The following is a 19,909-nucleotide window of genomic DNA, read 5'->3' on the forward strand; positions in this document are numbered from 1 at the left end:
TTTACTTAATCTCTCTCTGCTCTTTCTCTCCGTTTCACTTTCCACACAGACCTAGCCACAGACCAGACCTACCCTGTCACTCAAGGAGCGTATTTGATGTTACTCAACCACGAGACACTTGCGTTCATTCTGCATGGCCAATGCAGCAAATGCAACAATGTTGTTAACTTTGCTTCTTAATTTAAATCCACTAGCATTCTAGAATAACACTATTAGTTTGTTTCTTACATCAGCAAGTTTGTCTTTTCTTAGCAAGTTGCCCTAAATCTTGTGAGGCGCTAATTGTTCGCTGCTAATGCTAACAGTCAAGTTATTCCACACCGATTTCGATAAACCATTTCTGTATCGACTTCGCTTTTTGCACAGGGGCATTGTCATGCTGAAAAAGGAAAGGGCTTTCCCAAACTGATGCCACAAAGTTGGAAGCGTAGAATCTTCTAGAATGTCATTGTATGCTGTAGCGTTTAGATTTGCCTTCAATGGAACTTAGGGGCCTAGCCCATGAAAACAGGCCCAGACCATTATTCCTCCTTCAGCAAACTTGACAGTTAGCACTAGGGTTTTTCTGGAAATTTTCCATGGGAAGTTAAGTCCTGGAATTTTGCTTAAATTCATCAAAAAAGTTAGCTTAACAGGGAACCTTTTTTGTTGGATACACATAAGGCAATTCTAGGTCTTGTGGCATAAACTATCCCCAATTCAATGGAATTGCAACCCTCTGCATGCACAGTGTTTTTTTTCGTCACATGTACAGCTGATTCTCAAGATCTTGCACACTAATCAGATACTGCTGCACTGTCTGAGCTAAGGACTACATGCTTTCTGGTAAGTTTTGATTACAATACTGTGTGGGGTGAGTATATTTTATGACATACATGATTTTTTGTTAACTAGTAGATAGTAGCCTACAGCAAAATGTTTAAATCATTTATAACTTGTTAACAATTTCTGCTAGTTAGTTTTTGCCATCATGTGGGTTTTAGCTTGCTTGAGCCTGCTAACTGAGGAGTGTTAATTCACCTGTTTCCATACATGTTTCATTTTAAAACATTTATCTTGTTTAATCTAACTGCTTAACTATTTGTCTGTACATGGAATTGTATTTGTTTTGTTACTAACTTTTGTTCTAATCTTTACAGGAAAGTGCCACAGTCTGATGTGAGGAGACTTTTCATTCCAGCTAATGTAGAAGGAAAAGCTGTGTACATTTGCAAATACTGTGCCAAATCATATGTGAAGAATGCAACAAAGATGCAGAATCATCTGGCCAAGTGCATGAAGTTCCCTCAACGCTCACAACTAGCAACCTCTGACAAAAGTCCCTCTACTTCTATTCGAGGTGAAAATTATGAATCAGACAGCTTATCGATAGCAACAGCTCATAGTCCTCCTGGAATCAGAAGGTTTTTTGACTCAATGGAGGAACGTAGTCAGAGAAATGCTGATGACTGTCTTGCTCGAGCTGTGTATGCAACTGGTTCACCTCTGATGCTCACAGGCAATGTGTATTGGAAGAGATTTCTGAATGTTCTTTGCCCAGGATACACCCCTCCAACCAGACATGCTTTATCTACTCATTTTCTGCATGCAGAGTTCAACAGAGTTCAAGTGAAGGTCATGCAAATCATAGAGAAAGCAGACTGTATTGCAATCATCTCTGATGGGTGGTCGAATGTTCGTGGGCAAGGAATAAATAACTACATCATCTCCACTCCTCAACCAGTATTCTGCAAGAGCACAGACACAAGGGACAACAGACACACCGGTCTCTACATTGCAGATGAGCTGAAGGCAGTCATCAATGACCTTGGACCACAGAAGGTATTTGCACTGGTGACAGACAATGATGCGAACATGAAGGCTGCTTGGTCTAAAGTGGAGGAGTCCTACCCTCACAGCACACCCATTGGCTGTGCTGCTCATGCATTGGATCTGCTCCTCAAGGACATCATGGCACTGAAAACATTGGATACACTCTACAAGAGAGCCAAGGAAATGGCTAGGTATGTGAAGGGTTATCAAGTTATAGCAGCAATCTACCTCACCAAGCAAAGTGAGAAGAATAAGAGCACCACATTGAAGCTTCCCAGCAACACCCGACGAGGTGGTGTTGTCATCATGTTTGACAGTCTCCTGGAGGGGAAGGAGTCTCCAAGAAATGGATCCTCCTGGATGATGTGTTTTGGGAGAGAGTGGTAAGCAGCCTAAAACTCCTGAAACCTATAGCAGTAGCCATTGCAAGGATTGAGGGAGACAATGCCATCCTGTCTGATGTTCAGACTCTGTTTGCAGATGTAAAAGAAGAAATCCGTACTGCTCTGCCCACCTCTCTGTTGCAAAAAGCGTGAAGACTTCTGCTTGAAGGCCATACACGCCGCAGCGTACATGTTGAACCCCAAGTATGCTGACAAAAGCATCCTGTCTGGTGCAGAGATCAACAAGGCATATGGTGTCATCACTACCGTGTCTCACCACCTTAGCCTGGATGAGGGCAAGGTTCTTGACAGTCTGGCGAAGTACACTTCCAAGCAAGGGCTTTGGGATGGAGAGGCAATATGGCAGTCGTGCCAACATATCTCATCAGCCACCTGGTGGAAGGGACTTTGTGGATCTGAGGCTCTTTCCCCTGTTGCCTCCATCATCCTCCAAATCCCACCAACATCAGCCGCCTCAGAGCGCAACTGATCCTTGTTTGGGAACACACACACCAAAGCACGCAACAGGCTGACCAATACAAGGGTTAAATAATTGGTGGCCATCCAGACAAATTTGAGGCTTTTTGAGCCTGACAACGAGCCATACTCAACAAGGTTGGAAAGTGACAGTGAAGATGAGGCCTCAGAGTCTGATGTTCAAGAGGTGGACATTGTGGAGGTCCAGGGAGAAGACATGGAAGCCTGAGAGGAAGACAACCAAAGCTTTAGTTTCATTTTACAGATGTATGTTGAAAACATTTTTGGGAGATGCGATGGATCATTGGGGATCATTTAATATTCCCTTTTTGTTGTTCAGTGAAATCATCCCATGTGAAGAGTCAACTCATTTAATTAAAGTTCAATTCATAACTAAATAGTTTTTTTTATTTCTATTGGAAGGATTTAATCATTTGCAATAGTTTCTACTGGTAAGGTAAAATGTTTATGTTTCTGTCTCCATATGATATGGCAAGTATATCCAATGCAAAAAACATCTACATTTAAATGGTATTAATATTATTTTCCATATATTTCTGTTAATTCCCATGGAAAGTTTCCACCTCTGAATATTCCCCAAAATTTGCAACCCTAGTTGGCACTATGCATTCAGGCAGGTTGCGTTCTCCTGGCATCCGCCAAACCCAGATTCGTCCGTTGGACTGCCAGATGGTGAAGCGGGAATCATTACTCCAGAGAACGCGTTTCCACTGCTCCAGAGTCCAATGGCGGCGTGCTTTACACCACTCCAGCCGACGCTTGGCATTGCACATGGTGATCTTAGGCTTGTGTGCGGTTGCTCGGCCATGGAAAACCATTTAATGAAGCTCCCGAAGAACAGTTTGTGTACTGAAGTTGCTTCCAGAGGCAGATTGGAACTCGGTAGTGAGTGTTGCAATCGAGGACAGACGATTTTTACTTCAGCACTCGGTGGTCCCGTTCTGTGAGTTTGTGTGGCCTTTCTCCTAGATTTTTCCACTTCACAATAACAGCACTTACAGTTGACCGGGGCAGCTCTAGAAGGGCAGAAATTTGATGAACTGACTTGTTGGAAAGGTGGCATCCTATGACGGTTGAAAGTCATTGAGCTCTTCAGTAATGCCATTCTACTGCCAATGTTTGTCTACGGAGATTACATGGCTGTGTGCTCAATTTTATACACTTGTCAGCAATGGTTGTGGCTGAAATAGCCGAATCCAATAATTTGAAGGGGTGTCCACCTACTTTTGTATATACTTTTTCCACATTTTGTTAATTTACGGCCTTATTCTAAAATGGATTAAATGAAATAAATTCCTCAGCAATCTACACACAATACCACATAATGACAAAGCGAAAACAGTTTTTTAGAAATTTTTGCAAATGTATTAAAAGTCAAAGATACCTTATTTACATAAGTGTTCAGAACCTTTGCTATGGGACTCGAAATTGAGCTCCGGTACCTCCTGTATCCATTGATCATCCTTTAGATGTTCCTACAACTTGATTTGTAGTCCACCTGTGGTAAATTCTATTGATCGGACATGATTTGGAAAGGCACACACCTGTCTATATAAGGTCCCACAGTTGACAGTGCCTATCAGAGCAAAAACCAAGCCATGAGGTCGAAGCAATTGTCTGTAGAGATCCGAGACAGGATTGTGTCGAGGCACCAATCTGGGGAAGGGTACCAACACGTTTCTGCAGCATTGAAGTTCCCCAAGAACACAGTGGCCTCCATTCTTAAAAAGAAGGTTGTAACCACCAAGGCTCTTCCTAGAGCTGGCTGTCTGGCCAAATTGAGCAATCGGGGGACAAGGGCCTTGGTCAGGGAGGTTATGAAGAACCCGATGGTCAATTTGACAGAGCTCTTGAGTTCCTCTGTGGAGATGGGAGAATCTTCCAGAAGGACAACCATCTCTGCAGCACTCCACCAATCATGCCTTTATGGTAGAGTGGCCAGACAGACGCCACTCCTCAGTAAATGTCACATGACAGCCCGTTGGAGTTTTACAAAAGGTACCTAAAGGACTCCGACCATGAGAAACGAGATTCTCTGGTGTGATGAAACCAAGATTAAGCTCTTTGGCCTGAATGCCAAGCGTCACATCTGGAGGAAACCTGGCACCATCCCTACGGTGAAGCATGGTGGTGGCAGCATCATGCTGTGGGGATGTTTTTCAGCGATGGGGGCTGGGAGACTAGTCCGGATCGAGGAAAAGAGGAATGGAGCAAAGTACAGAGAGATCCTTGATGAAAACCTTTTTCTCCAGAGCACTCAGAACCTTAGACTAGGGCAAAGGTTCACCTTCCAACAGGACAACGACCCTAAGCACACAGCCAAGACAACGTAGGAGTGGCAGACTTGAGGCTGTAATCGCTGCCAAAGTTGCTTCAACAAAGTACTGAAAAAAGGTTCTGAATACTTATGTAAATGTGATATTTCAGTTTATCAGTTTATTTGTAATAAATTTGCAAATATTTCTATAAACCTGTTTTTGCTTGGTTATTATGAGTTATGTGTAGATTGATGAGGGGGGGTCTAATCTATTTTAGAATAGGATGTAACATGTGGGAAAAAGTCAAGGGGTTTGAATACTTTCCGAATACACTGTATTGTAGCCTGCCTGGAGTGGACCTGGGTTCGAGCCGTAGTCGTGTCATGTAACGGTATCCTACAGAATGTCAAAATGGAGACTAAGCCTATGCTTCAGGAACTACAAATACAATATAGCTGGTGCTGCATTACAAGAGTTTATCAGGTTTATGGCTGAAATGTGACAAGTGAATGGAACTGTCTGAAGATTTTTTTTCAACTGATTCAACTAGAATAGCCTAAATGTTTTAGTCCCCCAATAATGTGCTTACTTTACATCAGCAACCCAGGAATTTGTGCAGCATTTGCTTTGTCATCCATTGCTGTGAAGACCGAACCAACAGTGTCAGGCCTACATGCGGAACTGAGACAGACAAGATAACATAATTTGATTTCCGAAATGTAAATTATTCAGACCTTATCTTAAATGTCTTCTTCAACCCTATCATACCCTTCAGGCAGACCTGGGCCTCTGGGCTTGGGACTCTCCAAACGGACATATCTTACATATTACCTTTGTATTATTATACACTAAATAAAATGACCTGACAATGTTAAGGATGTTTTGTTCTCCATTTTGTGAATGTTACCATCGTACTATGTCAATATCCTCTTAATACAAAGTTGTTCTAATTAGGCTATTGATAGTTGGCCCATGCCTAATGTTGTTTTTGGAAACCCTTTTGATAAATTAGGCCTCTATTTTGTACTAAGATATTTAGTCTTCAAATGGTGTTCTAAATAAGGCTAGGCCTAAGCTATTTCTTATTATCTGACTAATATACTAAAGATCTAAAGGCCTAGCCTATACCTTTTTATAAATGGTCCTTAACCTGCTTTTCTATACAATTTGTGATCTATACTATATAGATATTTTGTTCAGGCTGCTGTAATTCGCATGTTCATCTAACCTTTGGCATCTCGGATTTTCAAGCATGTGCCGACTGTACAGAGATGGCCTATTCAGGCTACATGAATGCCCCCTGTGGCAGTGTACTTCTGAGTATCATTTGCTGAAATATTAGACAAATCCAACCCGCACACTCCACATTGCCAGTAGGTGGAGCTCTAATCCAAGCATCTGTTCATGTTTTCAGCCTCGTGCTCCGTCCAGAGATGACGTTGCCCCCAGAGAAGCACTGGTAAGACGACAACACTGTTCTGCACAACTAACCAAGTGAAACCCTCCACTGTTTACCAGCTTATTTCTAGTCCTATTCTCACTAAGCAGAGAGTGAACACAAGCCCTATTCAATCAAAACTAAGGCTAAACAGGATTTTTTTTTTTTGGTATGTCAAAAAATACTGTTTTTCATGAGAACATGTTTAGATAGTTCAACACTGTTTTGTTGACTTTAAATGAAGCAATGTGAAATTAAATGAGCCTTTCCTGGAAGAATGCTCCTTATTTTCTGTAAACGTGTGTTACAGATTGGTATTGAATAGCTTATCTTTTTATTAGCTGTAAGTCTCTTTCAAAGGGGCGGTAGGCCTACATTTGAATTGCCTACTACCACGCCCTGTATCTTTCCATTTTTGATTCCCTTTAGTCATGTATGATTTTCCTCCTAAACCACAGATGGAAAGCGTTTTCCTTGCTAGTTAGTTTATTCTTAACAAAAGTGTCCGCTAGGCCTAATTTTATTTTGCGTCAGAATCTGTGCTCCTTTCAAACCTTTCAGTACGCTGTTAAAGTACTGTTGTGTTTTTGTTTTGTTGTATGTTTAGAGGTACTGTAAGTGCAACAATTTAATGGCATGATGAATTGGCCATTAAAACAAATACAATGGAATAAAAAGGTAAACCTTGAACATGGCAATGATCATTTCAACACCAAACAACCACATAGGATATTGCTTGTATTTTAAATGTTGTATCCAAGGATATCTATTGTAGTCATTCTTGTTTAGGTAGCCTCCTGTCCACACAAGGTGTCACTTACAGGATACGTTTAAGTTAAGACAAACCTTCTCACACAGATACAGTATGTGAGCTGCGTTATCAGTCCACTTAACTAAAAAAAGCAATGAATGTTCATTCTTATCATGAACTTTGTTGTGGCTTGTAAGATGGAAGGTTGTCCAGCTATCATTCAAGGGGACCAATTATCTGACAGTCACTTTGGAACCAGTGACTATCTAATAGGCTTCTTAATAAGATGATACTTCTAGTGTTTTGTCTTTGAGGAATAAAAAAGGGACTTTTTGAACTGTTCTGCTACATTGATACGTCTCTTTAAAGTCAGGGGTCGATTGGATGTTTGAATTGTTGTACAAAGCTTTGATCTTCTACCATTGTGGTCCGAATGTGGTTTTAATGTGCGAGTAAGATTCATTCTACAGTAACAGAATGATGCAGAGACAGATTTTTCCCTTTTTTAAAATGTATTTCAAACAAAAGAAGTTAAACAAGCCATACGACTCAATGCACAAGGACTACTTTTAATGATTTCCACAGAAAACATTACAGAAAGTAAAACAATTTTTTGTTTAACTTTGTAATAATAGTTTTTTTTGTTTGGCATACATTTTAAACAAACCAATCTGAGTTTCAACCTCATTCTGTTACTGTGGAATTGGCCAAAAGTGAAAAGTGGAGTGAAAGGTCTAAACTGCTTTAGATACGCTCATGACTGAAGTCAGTGAGACTGTTTGGGCACTCTGGGTGCTTGCTATGGGTCCACGTACCGTACCCACCACACTAGTAACCTAGTGGCACTAGTAGCCTAATATCTTACGCAAATGTGAACGCACTGGTGCTCCTCATAACAGGGATCCGATATGTATTCTTGAATACATCTGTGACACATTGTCTTAGTGTTCGCTCTTACCTTTCTCATTTGTTACTGCCGAGGCTGATTTAATCCTGTCCTGGGGTCATTGATTGTTGTAGTTTTCTCCTAGGCTTTATTTCAATTTAATTCATCTTTATCCAAGTGTGTTACCCCCCCCCCCCCATTCTTAAAAAGAGGATATATTCTTGTTATGAAGGTCCTGGTTCAAGACATGGTTGACATGTCCCCCCCCTCCTCCTCTTTTTCTCCTTTCTCTTTTTGATGAGCTGCTCTTTCCCAGTTAAGTGGATTATTACAGTAGGGATAATTCTTGTCACATGGCATTATTTGGATGAGGTGAATAATTGAAATTTGTGTCTGAAAGCATTTTATCTGGATGAGAGGAAGGGGACTGCTGGCAGGGGTTGGAGGGAGGAGGCTTCTAGGTGTGTGTGTGTGTGTGTGTGTGTGTGTGTGTGTGTGTGTGCACGCACACGTCTGAGTGTCAGGCTATAGGGACACCAGTCAATGTTAACAGGTTCTGACTCACCTCGCCCGATCAGCGGGCCCTGGCTCACCGAACGGCTCGGTGGCTCGGGTGAAGCCACTGCCACCACCGCCTCGGCCAGGGTGAGACGCTGAGAAGGAGCAGGTTTGGACCTGCAGTTTTTCTCTCAGCGGGCTGGCACAGACTGAGCGCTCCCTCCGGTTCACTGGAGTACTAGTCAGTCGCTCCCAGCTACCGCTGTTGCCTTGGGGGCTGGGGTTGTCCCTCTCTTTCACTCGCCCGTCCCTGTCCTCGCTTTGCCACTCGCCATCTTGCTTATTTTACCCTCGTTGCCCCCCATCAAATCTGTCCTTCCCCCTCCCAATTCTATCTAGTTCTCTGAAAAAAACTCCAATCGTTGTCATCAGACAAATAGAACCATGTTTGTTTGTCAACCCCAGCTCGCACCATTCAATGTGGATATGCTAACGGGCATGACCTCTGGAAAGAAAGAGAAGAGGAGCAGGTTGTTTCAATCTCACTGGCTGGCTGCTGTGTCTCCCATACTGTGTCTCTGCATAGGCTGGGGCTCTACATGATGCTGTGGAAGTGTTGTGTACAGCTGGCTCTCAGGGAACCGAGGGGGGTGTGTGTGTGTGGGGTATGCATCTATGTGTGTGCATGTATAGCCTATGTGTGTGTGTACAGTAGGCCTATGTGCGCATGTGTGTTTAGGGGTGGTGGGTTGGAGGAGCAGAGGGAGGAGGTAATGGGAGGGGGGGAAAGTTGTAAGAAGAACATCCCGGTCTCACACAACTTCAAAAGCTCCCCTTCCCCAGGATATTAAGCGACTGTGATGAAAAATTTAGCGAGCGTTAAATAAGGCGCTTTGAAGTGATCTGTTTTGGCTCAGCAGTCTCTGAATTTCCGTAGCCCCTCTGCTATCACCATCATGCTAGCTAGCTAGAGAGAGAGAAAATAAAAATGCATAAAGCCCAGGAGTTGGGTGGGGGGGGGGCTGATGAGATGCCAACGTTTACGTTGGAAGTACTGCCAGTGGCATGGGTCAAGACTGCTTCTGCTACCCCTTGTCTATCTCTACCTCTTTCCGCCTAATTTTCCCCTTTTCTTCTGCTATTCTTCCCTGTCCCCATGAGCCCTGGCAGACATACAGTGCCATCAGAAAGTATTCCCACCCCTCTTTCCCCCCACATTTTGTTGTTACAAAGTGGGATTCAAATAGATTATTTTTTTGTTAACAATCTACACAAATTACTCTGTCAAATTGGAAGAAAAATTCTAACATTGGTAAAAAAAAGCAAATGTCTGTATGGAAAGCAGACTGAACCAGGTTTTCCTCTAGAAGTTTGCCTGTGCTTAGATCTATTCCTATTTTATCCCAACCAAAAATCCCTTGTCCTTGCTGATGACAAGCATACCCATAACATGATGCAGCCACCAACATGCTTGAAAATATGAAGTGGTGCCCCAAACATAACACTTTGTATTCAGGGCATAAAGTTAATTTCTTTGCCACCAATGTTAGAGTTTTACCTATACCTTATTGCAAACAGGCTTCCTTTTCACTCTGCCAATAAGGTTAGTGTTGTGGAGTAATTACAATGTTGTTGATCCATCCTCAGTTTTGTCCTGTCACAGCCATTAAATGTCTGCCAATCGGTGCCCTTTGTGAGGCATTGGAACATCTCTCTGGTCTTTGTGGTTGAGTCTGTGGTTGAAATTTGCTGCTCAACCTGAGTGACCTTACAGATAATTGTATGTGTGAGGTAGAGAGTTGAGGTAGTAATTCAAAAATCCTGTTAAACACTATTATTGCACACCGAGTGAGTCCATTCAACTTAATGTGACTTGTTAAGCACATTTTTACTCCTGAACCTATTTAGGCTTGCCACAACAAAGGGGTTGAATACTTATTGAGTCAAGACAATTCAGATTTTAATTTTTAATTTGTAACAATAAAAATAATAATAATTCCACTTTGACATTATGGAGTATTGTGTGTAGGCCAGTAACACATTTTTCAATTTAATCCATTTTAAATTCAGGCTGTAACACAACAAAATGTGAATATGTGCTGAAGGCCATGTATGTTCCTCAAATGCCTGTTTTGAAAACAACATTTTGATTCTGTGGGGGGGGGGTGTAAGGCCCATGTGACATGATAGTGATATCAGGAAGTCATGAGGTCCCCAGGAGGCTAACTTGTGATCCCCCCAAGTAGTTAAAACATTATATTTGTCCTCCATAGCCAACATTTGAACAAAATGCAAATGAAGAATTGTTGAAATGTGTAAAACATTTAACAACTTTTTAAAGCGGCAAGCTATAAATTGAGGACAACAAATCTGACACCAATCAAATATGGGTGAATAATAGCCGACACATTGAAGTCACCTAGCTTGCCACATTTTGCTAACTACTAGGCTACAGTACTAGTTTTGTAATGGAGGAAAATCTTCTCAATTGAATAAAAAAACATAAGACAACAAGTCTGAAAACAGGAAACCTCTCACTGATGTCAAATTGATTTAGAAAGGCCTATGTGTTTTCATATTGAACAAATTGTGACAGAATAAGCAATGATATTCAGTAATGGGTCCAGTAGGGTGTTACTTAGTCTGTCAGAAAACTATGCTGCAATTTAGTTTGTCTAGGGAACCTTCCTTTTAGATTTTTCTTTTTTCCTCTTTGCTCATTACTTTAATTGTAATTGTAATCCTTTATTGGAGCTGTCTGCAGTAAAGGAGAATTATGGTCAGAGTGGGGGCGCGAGCCACAGAGATATTTCATGATTATTGGAGAAGACGGTCACTAGGTGGCAGCCAGTATTTCGGCCTTACTGTGATTACTGGGTTGGGAATTGATGATTGTGTGAGAGACTGAGTATGTGGTTCTAGCTGCTTCTACCCAAACACTCTCCGAGCTTTAAAAGATCAAAAATCAGTGCAAAAGCATCTGAATAACGCTTGACACCTCATGCTCTATGTATTGTACGTCTGATATTTGTTCTGACGAGCTATGTTAGTGTTTGCTTTATAGACCTGTCCTTCGTATTGAGTGGAGGTCCTCTTTTGGGGCTTTCATGCACATTGAACAGAAAAAAATCTGTTTTGCAGAGCACTGGAGAACACAATCTATGGTATTTTGTGGGGCACACAATATACCATAATGCTATATTATTACACCATATGGTGTTTGTGTTGTGAGAAACAAATTTCTTCTCATTTTTTCCAGTGCATTTTGTAACACTTGTTAACGTTGTCCACTTAGTTGAGGGTACTTCTTAGGTCTTGGTGAACCTGTCTGAGACTCTATTTCTCTGAGTCGCTCTTGTTGTGCATCTATTCGATGTGTTTGTGTCAGTGGTTAATGATACAGGAAGGACCCACTGTTTTATTGTTGCTGTGTTGCACTTTTTTCCTTCCCCCTCACCCCCCTGGTAGCCTCCTTAGAGGACTCTGTATGAATTCTCACTGTCATGTCCAAGGACGAGTGGCGCAGGGTCAGCTAATTGCTTTTATGATTCTGATTTCACGTCAGATTTATCGTGCATGCTCGGAGCACATCTTCCAGGTCTGCCGACACTGCTGGCTTCTCAAAATGACTTTACTGCTCCTGGCTTGGACTTCTTGTTTAAAGGTCCAATGCAGCAGTTTTTAGCTCAATATCAAATCATTTCTGAGTAACAATGAAGTACCTTACTGTGAGTTTTTTATTAAAATGGTTAAAAAGAAACAAAAATAGCTTCTTAGCAAAGACCAATTTCTCATGCAAGAATTTTGCTAGGACTGTCTGAGAGTGGTCTGAGTGAGTGGCCTTATTGGACTTGTGTAATGGGAAGGAATTGTAACCTGAGAACTAGCTGTTATTAGCAGAGAGGTGTGATTATTATTTTTTTGTTTTTGGTCTATTAACTTATACTGTCTGGTGATGTCACCAGGGAGGCCAAAAGTCCATCCCACCAAAACAAGCTCTTACACTAAATAGGCATTACCATAATTTTCACAATTTACAGTATTATTCCAACCTCATATTGTGGAAATGTATATATAAAACACAGGGAAATCACATTTCTGACTGCATTGGGCCTTTAAGTGCAGGTCACACTTTTTGACTCATTAGACCAGAATGTGGGTGAATCAGACAGGCTTCCCCACCCCCATCCCTTTTGGCCACAAAATGCTCTTTCTCCAGCGGGTTCTTGAACGTGAGAAATATTGAGGTCATGATGAAGGGATGACACAGACAAGGATTCTTGCGCTTATAAAAATGTCTGTTAATAAATCTTTCCTCTTTATTTTCATGTGCCAAATGTCTTTCTGATGTTGGTGATTTTCTGATGGTTCCTCCCTGCTCTTTGAAAAGGATAAGTAGAGAGGAGTCCAAGCCAAATGTTTACTGTTTTGTGGTTTCTGCCTTATGTGCTCTGCTGCACCAGAACTGTGTCCCTCACTTCCTTTAAAGGGATACTTCGGGATTTTGGCAATGAGGCCCTTTATCTACTTACCCAGAATCAGATAAACTTGTGGATAGCATTTTTATGTCTCTGCGTGCAGTTTGAACAAATTTACTAATTAACGTTAGCGCTAGCTGTTCCTGTTGACTTCCAATCATTGCGCTAATGCTAGTTAGCGTTGGCTCGCGAATCTACTTCCAACTTCCTTCATACTGGATGCAGAGACATAAAAATGTTATCCATGAGTTAATCTCTTGGGATGTGGATTTTTAATTTCCAAAATCCCGAAGTATCCCTCTAATGCAGTGGGACACTTTTTTTTTTTCTTCAATGCTGCCTCTTTTAGTTTTTCTTTCTAAACTGTGAAAATGTTTACGCTAATAATTAGCACATATATTTCATTGTTCATGTAAAGGATTGATTGTAAGGTTGTATTGATTTCATATTGTAAACTGTTCAGAGCCTCTTGTTCGCTGTAGTAGTTTTGACCTCACATTGACCCGTTGGCTAAATTACAGTGCAATGGCAGATGCAGCCCAAAAGAATGACACTTTTTGGAAAGTTCAATTTGCAAACATTGAAGTCTATGATTATGAAGAATTCCATAAACTTTAATTAGTACTTTAGAATTTATTTGTAGAAATGTTAATCATAGCAAATACACTAATGCAAACAACATGGTAACAAAGCTATAATTTCCAAATTCTCTCATAAATTTGTGAGCTGTCATATGTTTGCTTAACATTATATAATTTTAAAACATTTTTAATTAGGGTGTAGTTAGTTTGTCTCAATATGCTTGGGAAAGAATCATCATTGAGTTGGGTTTTAACACTCACTACTGTTCCACTTTGTAATTATTTCGGCTTGATTTACCATTTGCGTCACATTTGTGTGCAGAATCGGAGAGTAGGGAAACTTGGGTCTGTGAGTGGCTCGTTTCTCACAGCGAGACTTGAAATCTCCAGATGAATCAGAGATGTCTACGCTGTCAAGACTGCTCACATCGCTCTCAGCCTCCAATGTCACTTTCAAGGCATAATTACACAAGTTGTGTTGATTAGTATGAGATGCAATTACGCCGGCTTTCCGCCGCAAATGGGGGATGTGATGCCTCTTGATTGACAGCAAGCATCCTGGCTTTAATAAGTAAATGACTATGGTAATTCAGGTACTGAGACCCTTTGATTTGTCAGCATCTTTTTCATTTTGGCGATGTCCTCTGATTTTAATGAACAGGAGGGTGATTGAAGCTCTCTCTCTCTCGTTCATTCGTTCATTTCTCTGGCCTGAAAGCATTGTCAGTAGGGGAGGCCCGAACTGTTTTGCAGGCCATATTCCAAATCCCTCCGCTGATGCTGAATTCTGTTTCTTCTGATGGTTTGATCAAGTGTATAAAAAGCATAATCTTGAAAGCTGCGTTTTGCCTGTACTACACTGTTGCACGGCTTTTTTCAGAAGTGTGGAAATAAGAGAAATGTTTAGTAATTTACACTTCAGGGAATTCTTTTTCATATATTTTTTATCTGGCTTCCCAGTGAGTTATTAGCTGTTAATTTGTCTGCCAGCTCCCCTGCAGTGCCAGATATTTGTTTAAATGGTGGGATTCCCTCAGTGCAATTGTAACTACTGTACACTTCTGAAAATGCTGCTGAGCTCTCTCTAATTATGTAACGTAATGCTAGTGCTGGTTAGTGGGAGAATATTAGGCCGAGCTATGAATAAGGAGAGCTAAAAAGTCACTTCACTTAAAGGGATAGTTCAGCATAATTACATATTTAGGTACACTATCTAAATATGTAATTTCGCTGAACTAGGCTTATCCCTTTAAACAAAGTGTTTTCCAGCCAGGAAAATTGACATGTTTGTTCAGAAGCGAGATCATATGTTGCTAATTAAAGGCCAAAGGTTTGCCATATTGCAAATTATATAGTAACCCATTATCTCAAAATCCACACGTTTCTAACTTAAGTTGTGAAAGCATTGAAAGAATATTGAAATTTGAGAAGACTGCCTTTTTATTAAGACTACCCCTTTAACACCATGTAGGACAACTGTCTTTTTAGACCATGCAGGCCCCATCTAAAAGTCAGATATCAGTCAGTCTTTACTAGATTTACACAATGACTTAAGGGAAATGCCCTTGTTAGTCTCACTAGAGCCCAGAGTCTGTTCATGCTGGTAACCCCCTACAGACTCATACATGTGCTGCATAAATATAATGAAATAATTTGCACTTGCACTCACTACCCCAGCTGTAATTTATATGGATTGAATGAGTGCTGCATTGTGGAAAAGCATGAGTGGACCAAACGCTCGTTTGTCACCTCTAATAAATGTTGGAATGTAAATTATGAAGTTATGCTTCAGATGTAAATGCACTTTATTTCAGTCCCTTAATGCAAAGACCCCACTCCAATACATTAAGACAAAGGGGGAGTCGGGTGGGGGATTTAACTTAGAATTCGGACTGTTTTCACAATCAATAATAAACACAAAAGACCGTAGATGGGGAACATTATAACATATCTGACGTCGGGTTCATAAATTATTGCTTGAAAGCAGGCTTGTACACCAAAAATGTAAATACATTAATGTTATTAATAATGTAGTGACTAATAGTTCTATCAAGACTGTAATAGCAGTTTAATGGAATATGACAGCAAGAATGTATTACACTTCTTACATTTAGATGGGACCTCATAGGACATTTATCAGGGATTTCTGAAACATATTTTCTTGATTATTTTGTTAAGCTAATTGCTTCTTTTCCCCACAACGTCTTCTCGAGGAGAGAGGGAAAAAAACACGTAATGGATATTAATTAATACGTGTCCGTTTTCTCAGTTTGATGAAAAATAATGAAAGGGAAACGCTAATAGGATTTTGGAGTTTCTCTGTGTGTGGTGCTCCGAGATTATGACTTTATCAAGGGTATCAGAATAAGATAGCACTCTATAAATGAGTAGAAATTCAGGTCTGCTGCTTAAAATGAACACAAACATTCCAAATATAATATTTGGAATGTTTTACCTTAATTAGGCTACCATGGCCAATAGACAAGATACTGTACATACCAAACACTCACTGTACCATGAGGTGATCTGCGTTACATTAAATTCAAAAGTTTGAAGTTAAGCGTCTGTTGGTTTACACTGTTGGAACGAAGCACTTGGGGCTCTTCTGGCAAAGTCACTTCTGACAGTTCCTAATAATCTGTTTTCAGTCGGACAGGGTCATTGTATAGACTTGCTTTCTGAAAACTGTCTCATTCTCTTAGCTTAGGCTGGATCTTTGTTGTCAGGGAGCTGTCTCATTTTGTTAAACTAGACCCGTCCTCTCTCTGGACCTTAAATGTACATCTACACTGATAACCTGACTTTCCCACACTTTTGGGGGACATAGAGAAGAGCAGACATTATCAGTAGCCCGACGTGACATCATCATCAGCCAGCCACCCCATAATATTGTAGACCCACAATACTCTCAGCACTACTCAGTGTAGACTACTTGACTCTTGTCAGGAGATGTATGTGCCCACAGGCAGTCTATAGGGAAAGAGCAGTGTTAAGAGCTGTCATTAAGGTGTGGCACAAGTACAGACCAGCAGATAAACAAAGGCTGACACATTCTTCAACCCATTGGCACGACTGCGCAATTATTAAACACCTGGACTGGCTCACTTCCCTGGGCCCCAGTGGCAGTGTTTCTGGTGCGATTCATCTTCAAAATTGAAGGTTTGACAGAAAGACATGTTTTTCCATTGCCCCTCTCCTGTCACCACTATCTGTTCTAACTTTTCACTTAAATATCCAAATCTGTATTGTGTTTGTGCCGACACTGTCTAGGCTCTCAACACTCTGCACCCGACAAAGCAAATCAATCTTTGACACAGAATTTTGATTATGAAACCAAGAAATAGATCAGGCTATATATTAAATCATCAACAAGAACCTGTTTGCCCGACTATTTTATTATAAGTACGTGACTTCTCCCTGGTGTGTCCCTCCCCATTTCTGTGTGAGCCTGTCATGCTTTTTGCACCCGCCAGCCTGTAGAAAGTGGTTTTACGTATCGGGCGGCAGGAAAAGGGAAGTGGAGGGGTTCGTCAAATGCCTCTGCTCTTAAAATGCGGAGAGTGGTATTGTTGTGTTTTTATGTGTCTAGGTCGACACAATGACAGAACAGGTGGGGCGTCTGCTGTCGAGCGTCTTGCCAACTCAGCCCCTTTGCTGTTGTAACATGCCACCCTGTGTGATATTAGAGTGGCTGGCTGGGCTGTCTGTTCGGCTCATATTATTGAGGCCCAGTGAAATCTTAACATGTACTTTCACCAACAGTGTGTGCTGAATTCGTGGCGGGTGACTGTCAAAATTCGCCTTGTGCCATCAAGCGCAGTGCTATTGCAAATGATATGCTCAATCTGCTACCTTACAATATACTCCTACAGTTTTATATAATAGAGGTGGAGATGCCAGTTCAAGTTGATAGTTGTTAGACGCATCAAGTACAGAAGCAATAGTACTGATTTTATAATCTCATTACTGTGGTGGAAAGAGTAGGCTGGCACCATTGTCTAGGCCTACAGGCTTTCTGAAAGTATATAGTAAATCAAGAGCATTCTGGCTGAACTTAGGGAAAAATGAGAATCCACCTCCGATATCACACTTTTATGAGTATCACTTCAGCTTTGGCATGCTACGTGGACTGGTTTTAATTTTCAACTTGAGTGTGTACACTGAGTGTACGAAACATTAAGGACACCTGCTCTTTCCATGACCTAGACTGACCAGGTGAATCCAGGTGAAAGGTACGATCCCTTGTTGATGTCACTTTTTAAATCCACTTCCATGTACACTGAACAAAAATATCAACGCAACATGTAAAGTGTTGCTCCCATGTTTCATGAGCTGGAATAAGATCCTAGAAATGTTCCATACACACACAATTTGTTTACGTCCCTGTTAGCATTTATCCTTTGCCAAGACAATCCATCCACCTGACAGGTGTGGCATATCAAGAAGCAGATTAAACAGCATGATCATTACACAGGTGTACCTTATGCTGGGGCCAATAAAAGGCCACTCTAAAATGTGCAGTTATGTCACACAACATAATTCCACAGATGTCTTAAGTTTAGAGGGAGCGTGCAATTGGCATGCTGACTGCAGGAATGTCCACCAGAGCTGTTGCCAGAGAATTTAATGTTAATTTCTCTACCATAAGCCGCCGCCAATGTCGTTTTAGAGAATTTTGCAGTACGTCCAACCGGCCTCACAACCGCAGACGTGTGTGGTGTGGACTGATGTCAACGTTGTGAACAGAGTGCCCCATGGTAACGGTGCGGTTATGATATGGGCAGGCATAAGCTACAGACAGCGAACACAATTGCATTTCAGGGATGGCATTTTGAATGCACAGAAAAACCGTAACGAGTAACAAGAGTCTGAGGCCCATTGTGAGGCCCATTTATTTTAGGGTATCTGTGACCAACAGAAGCATATCTGTATTCCCAGTCATGTGAAATCCATAGATTAGGGCTTAATGAATTTATTTCAATTTACTGATTTCCTCATATGAACTGTAACTCATTAAAATCTTTGAAATTGTTGCATGTTCTGTTTAGAATTTTGTTCAGTATAGATGAAGTGGAGGAGACTGGTTAAAGAAGGATTTTTAAGCCTTGAGACAATTGATACATGAATTGTGTAGGTGTGCCATTCAGAGGGTGAATGGGCAAGACAAAGTATTGAAGTGCCTTTGAACGGGGTATGGTAGTAGGTGCCAGGTGCACTGGTTTGTGTCAAGAACTGCAACGCTGCTGGCTGTTTCACGCTCAACAGTTAACTGTGTGTATCAAGTATGGTCCACCACCCAAAGGGCATCCAGTTAACTTGACACAACTGTGTGGAAGTATTGGAGTCAACATGGGCCAGTATCCCTGTGGAATGCTTTCGAGACCTTGTAGAGTCCATTCCCTGACGAATTGAGGCTGTTCTGAGGGCAAAAGGGGTGTACGTTAATGCTCACAGGCCTTTTAGGCATGCAATGACCCAATTTATCTTGATTGAGAAGCGAGGACTAGCATAACTGTGACCCTGATTGTTGCTTTTCCTCAGATGCTGTCATCTCATTTGTCTCAAACATGGCAATGTTTGCTTCCTAATCCAACGCTTAAGGTTAGACACTGGCAGTTGAGAAGCCTCCAGAAATGAGACTTTGCCAACATTTTTCTCCATGTCAGTTAGTTTGATTAGGAACAGACCTAGCCTGCTCACTACTTCAGTGTGCTGCGGCAGGTCTACTGCCTAGGTTTCCCCCCTGATGGTGTGGCTGTGGTTTTTGTCCGGGTACCTATTATAATGTGAGGCCCATTGTCTTGGTGAGTGCCTAACCGCTTCTGACGGCTCTTACTGAGAGACTGAGCCGTCATGGCCTCCCAGTTTCTGCTTCCAACCACTCCTGACCAGTAGATGGCGATATTAATCTATTCAGGCGCAGCCCAGGCCCCGATGCGCCTGCCTGCCTGGCTTCCATCCTTCTCCCTCTGTGGCTCTCCCTGAGAAGTGCTCTCACCCCTGCGTGGAGGGTCATGCCACCAATTCCTTTCCCCTTTCTGAAGACCGTGAAATTGTTGATCCAAGACGGCGCACGATTAGCATCTTCGGCTATTGACTCGCGAGGGAGACGCAAGATTATGTCAACCGGAATGTCACAATCTGTCAGTGCGTCGTCTTTGTGGGCATCCCCTCATCCTAGTGTCACGGTGCCCTTCAGAAAGGAATCATATGATCAATAGCACGACACCTCTCTTGTCAATTGCCCCTCCATTGTATGTTTATTAGCCGTCTTGGCAGGCCAGGCTACTTCTTCCCAAACTGATGCCAACCTGCTGCGTGTCCAG

General features: G+C 41.6%; 1 protein-coding gene across 1 annotated transcript in view; it reads left to right on the plus strand.

Annotated features, from left to right (window-relative positions):
• pex14 (peroxisomal biogenesis factor 14) overlaps positions 1-19,909 on the plus strand; it is a 103,310-nt gene that overhangs the window by 5,270 nt on the left and 78,131 nt on the right. Inside the window, exon 2 of the mRNA XM_071371932.1 lies at positions 6,366-6,410. Coding sequence (XP_071228033.1) covers positions 6,366-6,410 — 45 coding nt within the window. The remainder of the gene's footprint in view (positions 1-6,365; positions 6,411-19,909) is intronic.

Source organism: Salvelinus alpinus, chromosome 28 (assembly GCF_045679555.1).
Source record: "Salvelinus alpinus chromosome 28, SLU_Salpinus.1, whole genome shotgun sequence".
Taxonomy (NCBI): domain Eukaryota; kingdom Metazoa; phylum Chordata; class Actinopteri; order Salmoniformes; family Salmonidae; genus Salvelinus; species Salvelinus alpinus.